The sequence below is a fragment of the Sesamum indicum genome, linkage group LG6 (assembly GCF_026168435.1).
Source record: "Sesamum indicum cultivar Baizhima isolate 11 linkage group LG6, ASM2616843v1, whole genome shotgun sequence".
NCBI classification, from domain to species: domain Eukaryota; kingdom Viridiplantae; phylum Streptophyta; class Magnoliopsida; order Lamiales; family Pedaliaceae; genus Sesamum; species Sesamum indicum.
Window position 1 is genome coordinate 3251991 of NC_142662.1, and position 18754 is coordinate 3270744.

At 35.7% G+C, this 18754-nt stretch overlaps 3 protein-coding genes across 7 annotated transcripts; 1 reads left to right on the forward strand and 2 right to left on the reverse strand.

Annotated features, from left to right (window-relative positions):
* On the reverse strand, positions 1-728 carry LOC105165183 (ubiquitin-ribosomal protein eS31 fusion protein). The gene has a single exon (XM_011084104.3). It carries the CDS (start codon positions 649-651, stop codon positions 181-183), a length of 471 nt encoding a protein of 156 aa, XP_011082406.1. The 5' UTR covers positions 652-728; the 3' UTR covers positions 1-180.
* Positions 729-3532: 2804 nt separating this feature from the next.
* LOC105165180 (Peptide chain release factor 1) lies at positions 3533-7119 on the forward strand. Of its 5 annotated transcripts, none has more exons than XM_020694862.2 (10): positions 3533-3897; positions 4007-4105; positions 4174-4357; positions 4455-4503; positions 4669-4747; positions 4937-5011; positions 5095-5172; positions 5352-5510; positions 6507-6602; positions 6682-7119. In XM_020694862.2, exons 1-10 carry the CDS (start codon positions 3604-3606, stop codon positions 6874-6876), a joined length of 1308 nt encoding a protein of 435 aa, XP_020550521.1. In that variant the 5' UTR covers positions 3533-3603; the 3' UTR covers positions 6877-7119. The 5 variants fall into 5 exon arrangements, with proteins under 5 accessions (XP_020550521.1, XP_020550522.1, XP_088737899.1 ...); XM_020694863.2 differs by having other exon boundaries at positions 3533-3882; XM_020694864.2 differs by having other exon boundaries at positions 3727-3897; positions 4003-4105.
* A 347-nt stretch (positions 7120-7466) lies between these two features.
* LOC105165182 (calcium/calcium/calmodulin-dependent Serine/Threonine-kinase) lies at positions 7467-10274 on the reverse strand. The gene is made up of 4 exons (XM_011084103.3): positions 9832-10274; positions 9019-9590; positions 7888-8403; positions 7467-7800 (listed from the first exon to the last, which is right to left on the reverse strand). Exons 1-4 carry the CDS (start codon positions 10058-10060, stop codon positions 7675-7677), a joined length of 1443 nt encoding a protein of 480 aa, XP_011082405.1. The 5' UTR covers positions 10061-10274; the 3' UTR covers positions 7467-7674.
* Positions 10275-18754: the final 8480 nt, after the last annotated feature.

The window sequence follows — 18754 nt, forward strand, 5'->3', positions numbered from 1 at the left end:
TGTCAGCAACTTTAACTGTAAATTACTTAAGATTAAATTCCATGTCTAAACACATTACTTTGAAAACAAAACGCATGTTCAAACCAAAATATCTAGATAATACCAATTAAACTCATTCACGAATGATGGGATAAAACGATATGACAACGAACAAGGTTTCGCAAATTAGGCTTGGTAGTCTCAATCGCCGCCTGCCTTATTGTAGACATAAGTAAGCCCACACTTACCACAGTAGTGCCTATCAAAATGATTCGCCATGAAAGTACCAGCACCGCACTCCGCGTTCGGGCACTCCTTCCTCAGCCTCTGCACCTTTCCGGAATCATCCACCTTGTAGAACTGGAGAACAGCGAGCTTCACCTTCTTCTTCTTGTGCTTGATCTTCTTCGGCTTGGTGTAGGTCTTCTTCTTGCGCTTCTTCGCGCCTCCACGGAGTCGGAGGACTAGGTGGAGGGTGGACTCCTTCTGGATGTTGTAGTCCGCAAGCGTGCGGCCATCCTCGAGCTGTTTCCCGGCGAAGATGAGACGTTGCTGGTCCGGGGGGATGCCTTCCTTATCCTGGATCTTGGCCTTAACGTTGTCGATGGTATCGGAGGATTCTACCTCCAAGGTTATGGTCTTGCCCGTAAGGGTCTTCACGAAAATCTGCATCTTCGCGGCGGAGGGGCTGCAAAGACTAGGGTTTGTGAGAAGAGGAATGAGATTGATCGCTATGGGAAACAGCTGGTTAAATAGATTAGGGTTTGCAGGGAGATACTTTTGGGCCTGTTTGTTATTGGGTGTTTAAAACGCTTACCGGCCATTAAAAACCACGCTTTTAACAATTTTGGGCTCAATACGGACCTTTTACTCCCAACCGAAAACGCGATCTACAATTGAATTTATGGACTTGGATTTAATGATAAGAAGGTAAATTAGAAAGTCATTTCTTGAAATTTATCATAATTATAAATATTTTTTTATTATAAATATTTTAACAAATAATTCTATAATGAGTTGTCATAAGGAGGTATTTATTAGGGTATTTATAATTTAAATGAAGTATTTATAATATTTCAAACAATAAAAATATATTTGTAATTATTACAAATCTCATGAGAACCCGTTGTAATTTACCCATGATGATAACATACTTTCCTAACCAAAACCGTACAATTGGATTTGAATTCATGATTTTTAAAGCTATTATTAGTAATTTTTTAATTTATTTGAATAACTATAAATTCAAATTATTTCAAATGCTTTAATTCTAAATTTAAATTATATTTTTTTAGTATTGATGGATTTCATATTTTTTAATATAGTCATTGATAATATTTTCTTCAAACTAGGTTTACTCCGAATATAAATTATTCAGGTTAAATGCAATTTGTTCTCTTGTGATATGTGAAATAAGTAAATATCCTCATATAAAAAAAAATAGCAAATTACCCTATACTTTTGCTATTTTATTTTTCACAAAAATATTTTGCTCATTTATCATATCACATGGGGTAAATTGCATTTTTCTGTCCATCCAAAATGCCGTAAAAAGAATTTAATTTCAATTGGTAATCTATTCCTACATTTATAGAGCAATGATTAAGAGCATGTCCCGATTATTTTCTTCTAATGATCCTAATTTTTTTTTCTTAGTCCAATACAAATTTATCAATCCAAACGCAATATAAAAAAAATTTAATTTTAGTTTGTAATATGTTCTTGAGTTTATATTGATACCTCCTTAATTATTTTTTGTAAAGCCAAAGCTACTAACAACTTAGGAGAAATAATAAAACAAAATGCTATTGATCTAAAATAAGATTGTGTTAAAGCAATGATTTTTCTTTATCATTAATATTTACATCAAAAATTTAAATAAATTTTTAATCAGACTTTAAAATAAATTAGCTAATAATTGCGTTCCAAATTAAAGTACATATGAAGTTTGGAGTTTACATATGTTCAACATGCCAAATTCCCTATTAACACGTACTAAATGTGGGTCTTGTGCATTTTTTATGAGCTAAGACAGGATAATCACCCTTGACGAACAAACAACGTCCACATTATGGCCCAAGGGGTCATTACTAGTGTAACATAATTTCACTTGATATGTAACACTCGATTTTCAAACTAATGAATGTTTTTTGCATCTAATAAAATATTACATACACTAAGCTGTTATATCCACTAAACAAATATTCTTACTTATTATATTGGTACTAAACTTGACTTGTTTGCTATTGTTGGTGTGCATGGATTTGTGGTCTATCCATTTTATTTTGTATTCGAGTCGAAACATGTCTGTCTGGGCCTCGACGAACTCGTAATGTCGGATTATGCAGAAGTTCAAAATAGACGGGATCCTAATGCTCCTTCCCCTGTAAAGGTTCAAACCTCCCTTGATCAGTCTTTTTATATGCTCGAGTACTATAATATGAAAGAACAAAATTTGAAAACTCACCCCAAAATATCAAAATGCCTGTATGGCGTGGGAACAAAGAGTTCCATAATTTTCTCATTTGCCACACGAACACTTATGCTGCTTTAATTTTATTATGTAAGTATGGAATCCCCAATCGACTAAACTTAATGTTAGCACCGAGACAAATTGTTGGATATAATTAAACTTCTGCACTATGTAGTATACTATTACCTCACCTTGTCGAGCATCAAATAATGTAAAAGCATAATCAACTCATTGTTGATTGTCATTCATCATCCGATGACAATATGTTGTGAGCTCCAAAAATATTATACTGAAAGGGAGAACATTACTTGTACAATCATCATTATGGGTAGGCTTCTAGCATTCTTTAGCACTCCATTTATATACTCAAGCATATTTGTTGTTACGAAACTTGTTCACCAACCACCATCATGGGATAACGTCCACTGGGTCTTGTTAATCCTTCCCAGTCAATTGTATGCTTCTCCATTCAATCCTCTAATTTCTTTCATTATTCGGTCAAACTTACGAGCACTCACTTCTGCATCAGCCCATCTGGCTCCCTTTAGCACTCCATTTATACAAAAGCATATTTGTTATTATGAACTTGTTCGCCAACTACCATTATGGGATAACATCTACTGGGATCTTGTTAATCTTTCCCAGCCAATTGTATGTTTTTTCATTCAATCCTTTAATTTCTTTTATTATTCGGTCAAACTTACGATCACTCACCTCTGTACCTACCCTCCAGCAAAGAACCTTCAATTGAATGTTGTTGAACTTCTTGTTAAAGTATTAACACACGTGCCGTAAATAAAACTTATGAACCCCATGTGGAAACTTGAATGCCAGAACAAAATTAATAGCATTGATCAACCTATTGTGTCTGTCTAAAATTATATGACAATAAATATATTTTTAAAAAGAAAAAAGTGTATTCGAGTCGTGGCGGTTGTCCACAACTCAATTTTTTTTATTTTTTTTCTCAAGTCGTATATTTGTAATATTTTTATTATAATATTTTTTTAAAAAATTATATTTCTATTATAATTTTTTTTAATAATATAAAAGTAAATAAGCCGGAACTACTCATTCTAATACAATTTCTCATTCTAGTGAAGTAGGAACGGTGAACTTGTGAAACGGAGGAAGGTGGCTGTCCTGCCCCAATGGGAAACGGCGGAGGAAGGTTACGGCGGTTGAATCGTTGTGTTATGCTGCTTACTGATACAGACTTCCAAAAATTTCGATCTCATTATGTTGATGTTGGTCGACAACTGGAACAGAAGCACCTCCAGTTTCTCAATAAGCAGCAAATACTCCTACGCCGCCGCTTCTTCTCCAGCTCCACCAGAACCGCCGAATCTCAACCCCAACTTTCTCCGGACATAATCAACATCATGGAACGAAAATTGAACGCTATAGAAACCCGACATGCGCATCTTCAGGTTGTTCTCAACCAGGTGATTTACCACATACCTCTTAATATGCACTTCTTTTATCTGTTCGAAGAAATTCCTCTGTATCAAAAGTCGTTGGTGTTCTTTTTTCTTTTTTTCCCTCCAAAGACAGCCCGACGCCTTGCCGGATGAATATTCCACGGCTAACAAAGAGCTGAAGAAGCTCCGACATACAATTGATCTGATGACTGAGCTGAGAAAGAAACACTCGGTAATTTTATTCATTTCTTTCATTCACTATGGACTGGATTACATGAATCATGTTCCTGCTTTTGGCAGGAGATTGATGGCCTAAAACTGCTTATCGCCGAGACCCAAGATGACAAAGACATGTACCAAATGGCTTCCGAGGAACTGGGACAGGCATCTGACGAAGAGAAGCGCCTGCGCTACATGTTGCTCAAGTCCTTGTTACCTAAGGATGATGCAGATGAACGTGATTGCATCTTGGAAGTCAGAGCAGGTGATGAATGCCACAGTGTCCTAGTCTTCTTTTACTTTTGCCTGCTTTTGCAGCTTTTTATACAGTTCCTTTGTGTTTCTCTGACATTTTGTTCCAGGAAGTGGAGGGGAAGAGGCTTCTTTGTTTGCAATGGACATTTTCAAAATGTAGGTAACTCTTTATACATTGTGGGACAACCTTAACAGTTTGGGCTCAGATTTTTCTACGGGAAGTCTTGTGTTCAAACCTTGATCTGTGAGTCCAAAAAAAATTCATCTTTCAGTTGTTGCTTTTCGTATTTTTTTTATCACTTTGACATTCAATTACACCAGGTATGAGAAATACTCGCTGAAAAAAGGTTGGAACTTTGAGATTCTGGATGTGGCAGAGTCTGACCTTAAAGGATACAAGGTCAGTGGGTGGGTAATTGCGTTCTTATGTTCCTTTTCTTAATTTAATGTTCTTCTTTCTGATACATATGGCTCGAAACTGGACTTTCTCTCCTTTATATGCTGTGTCCTCTCCCATTGTGTTGCATACTCTGGGACCTTCTACCTTTGGCTTATAGTATAGTTCTTACAAATGTTTATGTCTTTCCAGGAAGCTAGCGCTGCAATCTCTGGTGCAGATGTTTTTGGAAAACTGAAATTTGAGAGTGGAATTCACAGGGTGCAGGTTTGGCATCAACATATATTTGCATTTTGATTTCTTTCTATTCCGTATTCTCACAGATTTCTGTAAATATGCTTCTTCTGTAGCGAGTGCCTGTGACAGAAAAAGCTGGACGAGTACACACCAGTGCTGTGTCTGTTGTTATTCTTCCTCAGGCAGATCAGGTCCAAATTCATCTGTTTTTATGTTCTGTGATTTCTTATGACTAAAGCATTAGAAGAAAGAAAAGTGGCTGTTTGACATTTGATTTTTTGTTCATTTTATTCATTGATCCTAATTTGTGGTTGAATCAAGATTCATAGAATGAACAACAAGTTACATGAAGTTTTTGAAGTTTCTGCAGGTAGATGTACATTTAAGGAATGAAGACCTGAAAATTGATACATACAGATCTGGTGGTTCAGGTGGTCAGCACGCAAATACCACTAACAGTGCAGTGAGGGTTACTCATATACCGACGGGATTGACAGTTGCCATACAGGATGAACGTTCCCAACATCAGGCAAGAAAGTCTACTTTTGCAATTCCGATATCTACCTTAATCCAGGAGTTGGACTTAATATACCCTATTGCATGAGAAGAGACTTTTCATCTTCCAGTTCTATGAATGTGCGGTCTGTTTGGATCTTTTGCTTTACAGTACATATTCACCAGTTGCATTGTATCTGACATGGAGGTTTTTCAATCATTATTCCATGGTTTCATAACTCAACTAATTTAATTTATTGTTGTGTGCTTAGGGATGGCATTATTACTGAGCATTTTTGTTAGGCATCAATCAATTATAACAATTTAAAAGTATAAGAAGTTGAAGCAAGTGATTGATCTGCTCATCAATGTAACTTCCAAGTTCAGGAGCAAGTTACTGAAATTTTTTTTTCTTAAGCTTCTTTATCAACTGGTCTGATCAATTAAGATCACCATTTCTAATTGTTTTTTTTTTTTTTTTCCAATTTTTAATCAGAATGGATTTCATTTTATATCAGTTTCGAGCAGCAAATTCATACTATATAATATGCAGTGCATGTTTATGTTCTATTTTGCATATACAGCCTATTCTCAGTTCTAGTTGAGTATGAAATTCCTTATGTCCTATTTACTGCATGGCAATACGAAAATAGGTACACCGGAAATTCTGTGATTTGTATGGAGTGACTTCAAAATTAGTAAATCATTTATGTCTGTTTCTTGGTTGCAATATAAGTGCTTCCTGGTAAGCACGATCACTACTTGAGATTTCAGGTGCTACAGCTTATTCTCAGTTCTAGTTGAGTATGAAACTCTTATGTCCTATTTACTGCATTGAAGTACGAAAATAGGTACACCGGGAATTCTTTAAATTTTGTATGGAGTGACTTCAAAATTAGTAAGTCATTTACATCTGTTTCTTGGTTGCGATATAAGTGTTTCTGTTATTGAGATCTCAGGTGCTGCCAGAATTGCTTCTTGTTTTCTTGATGCCTCGGTCTCATTTCCTTAATGTTTATTGTTTTGCCAGAACAAGGCCAAAGCACTAAAAGTCTTGTGTGCAAAGTTATATGAGATGGAAAGGAGTAGGGCTGATGCAAGTCGTTCAAGACTTAGAGCAGAGCAGGTATGATTGATTGAAGGTTATTGATTGTCTTATTGTCTTATTGCACCAAATTACAATAGTTTGTCCTGCATTGAATCAGATTGGTAGCGGGGACAGATCAGAACGCATCCGTACTTATAATTTTCCTCAAGGTCGTGTTACTGATCACCGTGTTGGCATCACTAGCCATTCAATAGATGGTGTAATGGAGGGAGAGCATCTGGACATGTTTGTTAATGCTCTTATCTTGCAGCAAGAAATGGATGCAATTGCATCTTTCACATCTGGACAGTGATTAACATTGTCTCTCTGCTTTTCGCCCCGTATTGTTCTTCAGGCCGGTGCTAGAGGAAGTTGCACCATGATAAATTGATTTATATGAAAGCTACTCAGTCTTGTCTGATCTTGAAATTCTTGTAAGATTGTGGATGCTGTTTTATGATATTTCATCTACAACAGACAGTTTGAACGGATATTCATGGTATGTACTTTCATCTATTTAGATTTTAGTGTGACCATCACCTGTTTCTTGATGTGAGATGGTTTTGTTCTGTGCCGGCTAGAGAGTTCTTATATACAGTAAATGGGATTTAAAATTTGTGTGCTTCTTATAGGTCTGGGATGCTCAGTTCCGCATTCATATGTGCCTCCAGTGATAGCAGCTTAGTGATTTCTTTTCTTCTCCTCCAAAGGATGCCCCCTTATCCAGCAACTGTAACTGACCAGATGCATATTTGGTTTGTTTAGCTTTTTTGTCAACTCTTCCAAGCCTAAATGTGATTAGTGACAACAGAAAATTTCTAGTTTATGGGGTTTCAGAAGAAATCAACAAGTAGAAAGTTATCTGGGGAAGAAAGGAAGCATAATTAAATTGAGGTCCTTAAGGAAAAACAAGACAGATTTTCCTATTTCACATTTTTTTTTGGGTTCCAAAAAATACAACTGCTGTGAGATCAAACTATCATGCTGCCACTTTTGATCCTTTGGGCATGCTTTCTGTTAGTAAAAGAATTATAAGCATAGTTTCGACTGAGCTCGTTTTTTCTTGTTCTGAGCGGGTAAAGGGCTTGGACATGATTCTCATGGATTTTCATTAAGTCAGAATGACATCTAAGTCACTGAGAGTCCATTCAGCCACTTGTTCCTGATCACTGACAAAAATTTCAGTTCCCACGTCAATAGAGGTCCATATTCTTCTTGCAGGAGGGCTACCTGGATCCTGAAATTGGAATAACTTGAAGATGTAATGTTTTGCTCCTGTAAATGTAAAAGAAAATTATAGAGAAGGTTGTGGATTGCTGCTTACCTGGTAGAAATAAAGTCTACTGGAAAGCCCTCCAACATCGAGCTCCCAGGTTCTGCCATTTCCAATCCAACCATCTCCCTGATTGGTAGGGTAGCCGTACTCCCCCCATATTGGATGAGGAAGCAACTGCAGCAACTCTTGTGCTTGTGGGTTACTGTACGGATCACAAGTGCTGTATGGCTTCTCCAGGTGCTGGGCATTGCCTGGGGCACAGTAATAGTGATATGCTCCATAAGGGAAGTGTGCGGCGTCGGTCCTCAGTATTTTGGTGTTGTTGGGAGTGATGTGGTACGGGGGGCAGTTGCCAATATTTGTGGGGCTGCACCAGGCAGGAGTTTCTGGGTTGACAATCATCTCAGAGTATCTGGTTACATCAGTTAGCACGTCTCCGTCACAACGGGCGCCATTGTTTTTCCAGCAGCTCCCAATGTCAATCAAGTAAAACTGGCTCTTCGGGCCTCCGCCCTGCTTGATATCCAAGCTCAATCTTACCTTAAAATTAGGAGACTCTGGAAGCTGCAACAGAATTTCGTTTTTTACACACAACTATTAGCACAATGCCTCCAACTAGAGATGATTGACCCGGGGTTACAAACAAAAAAGAAAAATAACATGAGCCATCCGTAAGGAAATTATGAAGAAATGGAGGGTTTTAGCTTAACTTTGATATGCAAGTGGAGCAAAGATTAGATGAAGAGGGTGTTTGGGTAAAGTTTATTTAAAACATCTTATAAGCTTCAAACTATCAAATCTTATTATAAAAATAAATTCATAAAGTGTAAGAATAAAATAAAATTATGAAACTCGTTAAGGAATAATGCGACATAAACGACAAGCAAACTGTCCACCACCTAATTGCGGTTGGTTCCAACAAACATTTGGTGCTGAATTAATCTCGGTTTATAGAATAGAAAAGCATATATGTCACGCAATCTAAAAGGAGTTGTTAAGAGTCAATTCGGACCAGTTAATAACTTCAATCATTAATGCACTACCTTGTCTGCAAAGTAGTTTTGGACAAACAAGGACGTAAACCCACCACACAAAACCTCTCAGAGTCAGTAAGAGAGAACCTACAGCTACAGATGTGAACATAACATGGTGTGAATTGGTCGAAAATATTACACTTACTGTTTTTAGCATTCCCCGAGTGTCATAGTGGTAGCCGCCGGAATATCCTTTGGTTGCATCAGCTCTCAGGTACAACATGAGCCACGGGTACTTTGTTGAGGTCCTTAGTTTATGAGCAAACACCCAACCCCCAGACCCAACTTTTTTCTCCCATACCACCTCAAAATAAGAAACCGTACTTCCAGCTGTGGAGTTCAAATCATAGCTGCCATTAAACCCACCCCTCATAATTCCATTCCCATCTAGAGCTGTAGGCTGATGTTGGAGGATGGGCTGATTCATACATCCACTTCCAAAACATGGAAATCTGCCTGGTTTGAAAGGTGGTGCCTTTTTACCATTCTCAGGACAGAGACCAGAATTGGTGTCGTAGTTGCCATTTTTCAACATCACCATCCAAAATTGCCACGGTTTAGGGGTGTCTGAAATTTCACAGAGTGAGCCAAGATACAGCTCCTTCTCCACGGCGTAAAGGTCTGGATTGTTTAAAGCATTTGGACTCACACCCGGAAATGACACCCCAACACCAAGTTTGTTGTCAGCTTCTGTGACTTTGTGGATTAGAGAACCATCTACAAAAACATCATAATCTCAGGACAAGACCAAATTTCCGGAGAAATGAAAGACAAGTAGGGAAAAATCAAGAAACCAATGTCAACTTATCTACATGGGAGGGGAGAATGTGCAATATATTATACTCTCTTGTCTGGTAAAAAGAACAAACTAAAAGGAGAGGAAATAAAGACGAGACCAAGTGCGCTCTATATATCGGTAATAAAAACTGAAGTCGGTGTCAAAGTTTTCTTGGCTTACTTGAAAGATCGAAGCAATCGGCAGCCCTGGGGCTGCCCATGTCCGGGGCTTCTTGGCCAACTTCGTTGCAGAAGTTCCATGCTTCAAATGCCACTCTCAGCCCATCTCTCCGCATTCCTGGATCCCCCACAGCTGAGGTCTCATTGGCAGAGGAAACTCCGGGGAGCACTAACCAATTTGCCGTCACAAGAAGTGGGAGAATGGTGCTGTACATTACACGCTGCCCCATTCTCCTTGCTGGGCTTCAAAGTTGAAACAAACACTAGCAATAACTTCCAAGGAGTGAGAGTATATAAAAGATTCTCAAGTGTCGCTCAGCTTGCAGAGGTTGTTTCTGCCGACCCACTGTGATGTATGATGTATCCGTGTGTTTCTGTCGCCAACTCTTCAACGGCCCCATTATGTAACAGGACCTTTCACTTTTGCTTTTTGACGCATTTGGCTGCAGGCGTATAAAAAATCCCCCCCTCTTTGGTTCTTTTCATTTTGGTTAAATACGCTATGCACCCTGACCGACTATGTATAAAGTAGCATTCACCCCTAAATTAATAAAACTGTAATGCTTATCCTCCTTACAGTCACTGCCTTTAGGCCATGAATAAATATATTTTAATATTTTGTATATTATATTATTATCAAATTGTTGTTTAAGTAAAGAAATATTTTTAATGAAGGTATGATAAATAAAGAATTTAAATTAAAAGAAAAGTAATAAATTAATATAACAACTCATGTACACTTTTATAGAAATAAATTGACAATACTTTTAGGAAAATACTTTTATAAAATAAATTGACAACTCATACATTAAAGTCTTTTGAGTTCTCATTCACTACTTAACTTTTCTATGTTTTTGAACTACTTAACTTACTAATTATGTTTTACTTTATAATAATTGAGATGTATTTTTCTCAAACTTTTAATTGAATTTAAGATGCAAAATAATGAAAAAGAAAAAAGAAAAACCCTTTGTACTACAAATATACGTAATATAAGGGCAATTTTGTTCAAATATTTAGTCCTAGAGAGATAAGTAGGGATAGTTGCGATTTTGGTTCTCAAACAAAGCTACTTGTGCAATTTTGATTTTTAAATAAGGCAGAATATCACTTTTGGTCCCACTAGATAGGGGCATTCTCACTTTTGGTCCCGCGCTTTACGTGGTTAACACATGTAGTCCCAAAACCCTAAATTTTTAACACTTTTAGTCTCGCGCCGTTAAAACTAACGGAAACGGCACGTGACAAGTCACGGGCCGTTAGTCAGCTGCTATGGTCCATTGAGGTCAACTGGTAAGTCATTTCAAACTTTAGGCAAAACACGTTCTTCTCTCCTTTTCCCCAAATCCACAAAACAAAATCCCTAAATCCCTAAATCCCTAATCCCCCAAATCCACGAAACAATCATCCCAGTGAAGAATGGCACCAAGTTCTCGTTGATTTGGAGCAAAGAGTGTCGGAAGAAGATGAGCTTGAGGCACCAAGTTCTCGTTAATTTTCCAGACCCTAAGTACGACAAATACGGTTAGTAAACTTGCAAACTCTTTTTACGATTTCAACGATATCCTAATGAAGCACAATCTGGTGATCCATGGGCTGATGAAATATGTTGGAGGATTAGGGATTTTAAGTAGTCTTGTGCATTTATTTGCTGAGCACAATCTGGTGATTACGTGAAATAGTCTGTTCTGTTGGGGAAAAGGGAATCTCTGTTGCTCATTGCTTTTTGTTCATCACTTTTCCTTTGATGCATTTTGGACAATATCATTCATCCAGATTGTTTGGGATTGCAATGCTGCTGCTGCACTTTTTCTTATATCATTTTGGACAATTTTGGACAATTTTGGACAAATATCATTCATCCTTTGCTGCTGCACTTTTCCTTATAAAGCTCTACTAGTAGGGATTGCAATGCACGTAATGTTACTATCATTCATTCTGCTTTCTGTTGCACTTTTCCTTATAAAGCTCTCTCTTTTTTATATATTTTTTAGGGAATGAACCCTTTATCACTATCATTATGTATCATGGGGGTTCAATTATTCGTAGCCCTAAACCTGAATATGTGGGTGGGACTAAAAGTAAGTTTGACTTTGTGGATGTATTTAAATTACTGTGGAGTACTTGAACAAACTTGGTGAGAAATTGGGTTACATGGGACCTAAACAGTTTTACAGACTATACATGAACAAATTTATATAACTCAAGTATCAAACTGAGATTATCAAATTTATTGAAGCATACAGTCCCCAAAACAGAATTTTTACGTTGTATCTGGAGTGCGTAGAAACCCCAAATAGTCAGCTTGGTTCCTCAAACCCAATTGTTGAACCCCAAATGCAAACAAATTTTCAAAAAGGGAAGGGGGTAGTAGTGGATGATGAGAATGATTCTGAATTGAATGAAGTAGAATGGGATGAGGTTTGCAGACTAGTGGATATGTATGCAGATGATAATGAGGGGGAGGGTAATGGGGCAGGTGATTATGATGAGATTGGGGTAAGTGATGATGATCATGGGGTAAGTGAAGGGGAAAGGGATGATGAGAGTGATAGTTTAGAGGACTCTAAGTATGATGGGGAGGGTGATGATTCAAATGGTTGTGGGGATGAGGAAAGTGGTCAGGAGTAGGTTGAATCATCTGACAAAGAGGATATAACATCAAGTGATGATGTATGCTCAAGTGGAGATGATTTTGACTCTGTTGTTGGTTCTGATGAGGAGAAAAAAGAACCTCATCATGTTTTCAATTCTGGAAATAAATATGGTCCTCACTTTGAAATTGGGATGGTATTTAGTAATAAAACAGAACTGAGAGAGGCAATCCACAATCATGCTGTGTGTACAAAGAGGAGTTTGAAAATATTCAAAAATGATAAAAGAAGAGTTTATGTTAAGTGTCTAGGGGATGGGTGTCAATGGATAATGCATGTCCTTAAATTTGGGGAAGATAGTACATTCCAAATCAAACAGTATAACCCAACGCATAAATGTGCTAGATCATTTAATGTGAATAGCAAATGGTTGTCAACCAAATATGAAGATGCTTTCAGAACAGATTCTAAAAGGAATGTGAAGGGGTTTAGAAAGGATGTGACTAAAGCACTTAGGTGTCATGTATCAAGAAACCAAGCATACAGAGCAAAGAAAAAAGCAATTGACAAAATTGAAGGTAAAGCTGAAGATCAATTTGATTGTTTGTGGGATTATGCATCAAAATTAAGAAGCAGTAATCCTGGGTCCAGAATGATGATGGTAATGACAGATGGGGATGATGGGCAGAGAAAATTTTCTAAATTCTATGTGTGCTTTGATGCTTTGGGCAAAGGTTTTTATCTGATTGTAGACATGTGATAGGGGTAGATGGGTGTCATCTAAAGGGCCCCTATGGAGGTGCTTTGCTAACTGCAATTTCTATTGACCCAAACAATAATTTGTACCCTTTGGCTTATGCTGTGGTTTCTGGAGAAACTAGGGAATCATGACAATGGTTCTTTGAATTGTTAAAGGATGATTTGCATATTGTGAGGGATGACACATACACTTTTATTAGTGAGAAACAAAAAGGGTTGATTCCTGCATTTGAAAGTGTGTTTCCTGGGCAGATAATAGATTCTGTGTTAGGCACTTGCATGGCAACATGAAAATTGCTGGATTTAGAGGGTTAGCTTTTAAAAAAGCATTGTGGAGTGCTGCAAAGGCTACAACAGTGAGTGGATTTTATTTCAGAATGGAGGAATTTGCTAAACTAGATCCTAAATTGGTTGAATGGCTGAGTGACAAGCCTCCAACACATTGGAGGATTGAATTTTGTCACAATGACAAACTTAAGTGCAGCACTGGATGCAACTAAAAAGAAGAAGAAGAAAATAGCTAAGAAGGCAAAATGAGATGCATTGGCAATAACTTTTTTGGCTTGTATAGCAACATATTTTTGATGACTTGTTGGCAGCCATTTTTTGTTTGTATAGCATCAGGTTTTTTGCTTGTATTGGTAAGGAAAATTTGTGAAGTTTCAAGGAACAAAATATTGCTAGGTATTGTAAGAAGAGTTTTGTCACTTTTGTCAAAACCAGTGCATTTGAGTATATTTCTTGTTTTTTTGCAATTTAATTTATTGCTTTTGTGCAATTTAGTTTGCATTTTTATTACTTTTATCCTTACACATTTAAACACAACATAAACTATAATTACTTGTAAAAAGGGCATATCCATTAGTCATTTTACACATAATTGACCATTACTAAAAGGTTATCTAGTAATATATAAGAACATTAAATAATGCATAATAACTTAATTGTTCAAGCTACCAACATACATAACAACAGCAAAAAAAATCCAACTATTACAGAAATCAAAATTTGATTTCTTCGACGTAATTTTTGAATTTCTTCTTCTTGCAAATTCAATCGGCGCAACAAACCGTGAATTATTACGGTAGCTCTTACGCACATTGGTGGATCAAACCACATAAAAAATCCGCATCCACCTCTACCTCTCCTCGAAGAACAAGTATAAAACCTTCTACCTGGGTTGTCATTTGTCCACGAGGTCCTCAAATGAGCAGCTTTCTGACAATAGCATTCAATATTTGAAGAATTTTGAGATGTTTGTGACATCTTTTGGCCTATGAAAAAAAGATGAGAATGTAGTGTGGTGTTTGTGGATTTGTTTGGATATATATATAGCAAAAAAATGTGTCTTTGGCGCCATTATTTCCCTCCAAACACTGTACACAAGCATTGCAGTCTGTTTTCAGCGCCAATCTTGCGACAGACTAACGGCACGTGACAGTCACGTGCCATTTCCGTAAGTTTTTAATGGCGCGGGACTAAAAGTGTTAAAAAATTAGGATTTTGGGACTACAAGTGTTGAGCACCTAAAGCGCGGGACCAAAAGTGAGAAAGGCCCTATCTAGTGGGACCAAAAGTGAGTTTTGCCTTTAAATAATTTGAGATTGCACTTTGGTCCTCAAACTGTTATCATTTTAACGTTTTTAGTCATTCTGTCAATAAAATCGTTAAGATTAATACAAGTTTCATTTGAAGGGGGAAAGATAGTCATTTACCTTCCATTTTGTGGTATTTTCCAAAGTTTTGTCCAATGCACTCGCTTCTCCCATTTTTCTTTTAAGTTTCAAGAGAGAGGAAAATCAAAAATAAATTTAAGCAATAAATTTTTTATACAATCATAATCATAAATGTAACTTCTCTTTTATTTATTTTGTCCTTCTTTCTGATTTTTCCTAATATATGGATAAAATAAATATGTAAAAGCCAATATTATAAAGACAATAAAATAAATATGATAAAACTAATATTTTTTGTTACACATATATTGCACATATCACATTATAAACAAAATAAGTTCTTTATAATATTTTGTTGAGATTATTTAGAAAATTTATTGCCTAAATTTATTTATTTTTATTTTTTCTCTCTTGAAATTTGAAAAAAAATGGGAAACATTTGTGTATTGGATCAATGCTTGAAAAAATACCACAAATGGGATGCAAATGGCTATTTTTCCCTTTAAATAAAACTTTCATTAACTTTAACGATTTTATTAATGGAATGACTAAAAACATCGAAAAAACAACAATTTCAAGACCAAAACTGTAACCTCAAATTATTTTAGGACCAAAACTGCATAAGTGGCTTCGCTCGACCAAAATTGTATTTATCCTTAGGTAAGTGTTACACTTAGTTTAGGAAAGTGAATGCTACCTCAAGCTTTTTTTGTAATTTTTTTTTTTATGACAAAAGTGAATAAGTAGGGTGGCACCGAATAAACCCGTTAACAGAAATTGCATAATGGGCTTTGTTTGTTGGCCAAGATTTTATAGCCGACTTATTATTGTCAAGATATATATCGACTAAGATTCAACTTATTATTGTCAAGAACCAAGGCTTAGGTACGAATCAATACGAATTTTATTATAGCTGACTCATTGATGCAAAGATGTCGATAAAGTTCTTCTGCTGACTTATTGTTTCCAAGAATTAAAGCCACAATGTAATCAACACATATTATAATATAAATTAGGGTAAATTACATTTATTATTCGAACTACGCCTGATTTTACACTTTGCTGTAGATTTTTTTTTTGATCAATTTACCATCTCAACTTTATGAAATTTACACTTTACCAAAATATAAAAACAATTATAGTTTAAATGAAAAAATATAAAGACCCTATAATTTACCTCTATCAAATGTCTTGACAAAGCCCATATAAAAATTAATACACATGTTAAAATATATATATAGCCCTATCAAATATCTTAACAAAAATTCCATCTTATGTCGTGAATATGGCAAAGTTCCAACTTCAACTTTGGTCTTGTTCATTAATAGGATTTAGTAAAAAAAACCTAAAGGCATTGAATTTTTTATTTGAAATTTAATTGCAGCAGCTCATACATAAGAAAATATTACAATATAAGCATTAGGTTATTTTTCTGAAATATTCACTAAACAAATGACTAAAAGGTTAAATAAAAAAAAAAGAAAAGAAAAGCCAAATCCTTTTACCATTCCTTCATCTTCACTTTTCATTCCTTTTTAGTCCATTTTTATATGCTCCTTAACACCTTTAAATTAAGTACATTAATTTATTAAGTTTGGCTTAATTAATTAATTGGATCAATTAATTAGTTTTGGGGCTTAAATTTATTTAATTAGATTAAATAAATCTTTGAAATTTATTGGATTAAAATTAATTTAATTAATTATTGTCCAATAAATTTTGATTGGGCTTGATTTAATTTGATTATATCAAGCCCGGTGCATACTTGAAGTTCAAGTCCATTCGAAGGGAGGTTGGAGCAAATTAAGAAGGAGTTGAACCCCCTCACCATGTGAACATGATGGAGTGGTTATTTCATTATGGTTGAAGGTTATATGCATGTGTGTATATAGGTTGCCTTACAGGCAAGCTTGGTAGTTATTGAATTTTGAATTCAATTGTATGTAATATACAAAGCTACACACTTATCCAACATAACCTATCATATAAGCCACGAAAATTTGCTCCCATTTATCTATCAAAATATTTTCTTTTTTGTTCTATAATGAATTTGATTCAAGTTAGAACATAAAACAATTCAAAAGCACTAAAAAATAGTATTTGTTTGGAGTTGTTTTTCTTCTTGTTCTTTGTTCTATCTAGCAATAGAAAAAGAACTACATCATTGCATAGTGTGGTGTGGATAAATTAGAGGAATTTCTAATTTGAATCCTAAAATGAACGAAAGAGGAACGAAAAGGGAAACAACGCACGTTGCTGCTCATTTAAAGAAACAAAAGGTAAAGTTTCATGTTATATTTTTATACCTTTTGTTTCATCCTATAGCACCGAACGCCTGAAAATTTCAAAGGGAACACTCCTTTGAACCATTTTAATTTTTTTTTTATTTCACGCTTCCTCCGCATTCCCAGGCCATACCGATTTCTTTCAAATATGAAAAGCATAACAAACTTGTGACACGTAGATAATGGTTGATGGCGTCCAATCATCATCCAACTTATCTAATCAATCGAATAGGCGTATCCTTTGGTTGAAATGATATGTCTATTGGGTGAAACCCTTTAGATGAAATGGTGTGTCCATTTGAATGAAATAATATGTTCTTTGGGTTAAATGATGTGTTCATTCGAATGAAATGTTATAACCTTTCAAAGGCATCTTGTCTAATTGGATATGTCCGTTTGATGATACCTTTCCAACTTCTATAAATAAGTTCCCCTATTCACTTCATTATCATCTATTCATTTATATAATTTTAAGCAATAAAAATATTTTTGCAAGTATAGTTTTAGTAAGAGAATTCTAAATATTTTTGGGTTCGTTGTTCTCAAAGTTCGTAGTGCTACTATTTTGAGATTTTAAGTCGTTGCATCGTGAGAGACATATTGCCATTTCCGTTAGCACTAAAGCTAGGCAATAATTGTCTTAAAGATAAAGAGTCTAACTCTTATTTCGAATTCATAATACACAACTCCAGTATATCCCATATTTTCCGCACCAAGTTTAAGACAATTATTCACGATTGTGTATTATAAAGTCTTTGAATTGGTGACTGCTACTTCAGTTTCTGTGGTTGTCCAACCTATTGTAGTACAATCATTTACTACCCAAGAGTAGAGACAAGAGATATTCTCCGACGACGACTTTAAGTGATGGCATCAAAAAGATGTCGTTCTACCTCACTACGTTTGAACCTAGTTAGTGAAGGGAGCCCCTTTATTTTTTAAGGCGAAACTAATGCCCGAAAGAAATGCTACTTTAGATGCATGAGGACTGGGGATGTGGGGATTTTCTTTGCAGAAACCACTTTCTCAATTACTTGTGTGATACAATAAACAACATATATAGCCAACTAAGACTGCGAAATTGTTTTTCAAGGAAAAATTAAATTGACGGTAGATAATATTTTTCGATGGCAAGTTAGATGAAGAGATCTAAATGGAACAATCTGGAAAGGTTATCGTTCCTGGCCAAGAAAAGAATGTTTGGAGATTTGTCAGGTCGTTGTATAGTCTTATGTATGCAGTATAATGAAAATCCTTAAAATAAACTTGTATAACTCATTTCAATATTGAATCAGAATTTATAGTTTTAAATAAAATTGTAGAAGAAGCTAATTGACTTCATAATTTCTGGGAGGACATTTCTTACTGGATAAAGCAAGTGCCTGCAATTATGGTACATTGCAATAGTCAGTCGGTTATAGAAAAGGCACAAAACAATATGTATAATAGTAAATCTTGACATATACGTCAAAGACATAATATCATAAGACAATTGATGTCGAGTGGAATCATATCTATTGACTATTTAAAATTAAAGAATAATTTAGCTTATCCATTAGCAAAAGGCCTTTCTAGAGATCAAGTATATTGTTCGTCGAGGGGAATGGGGT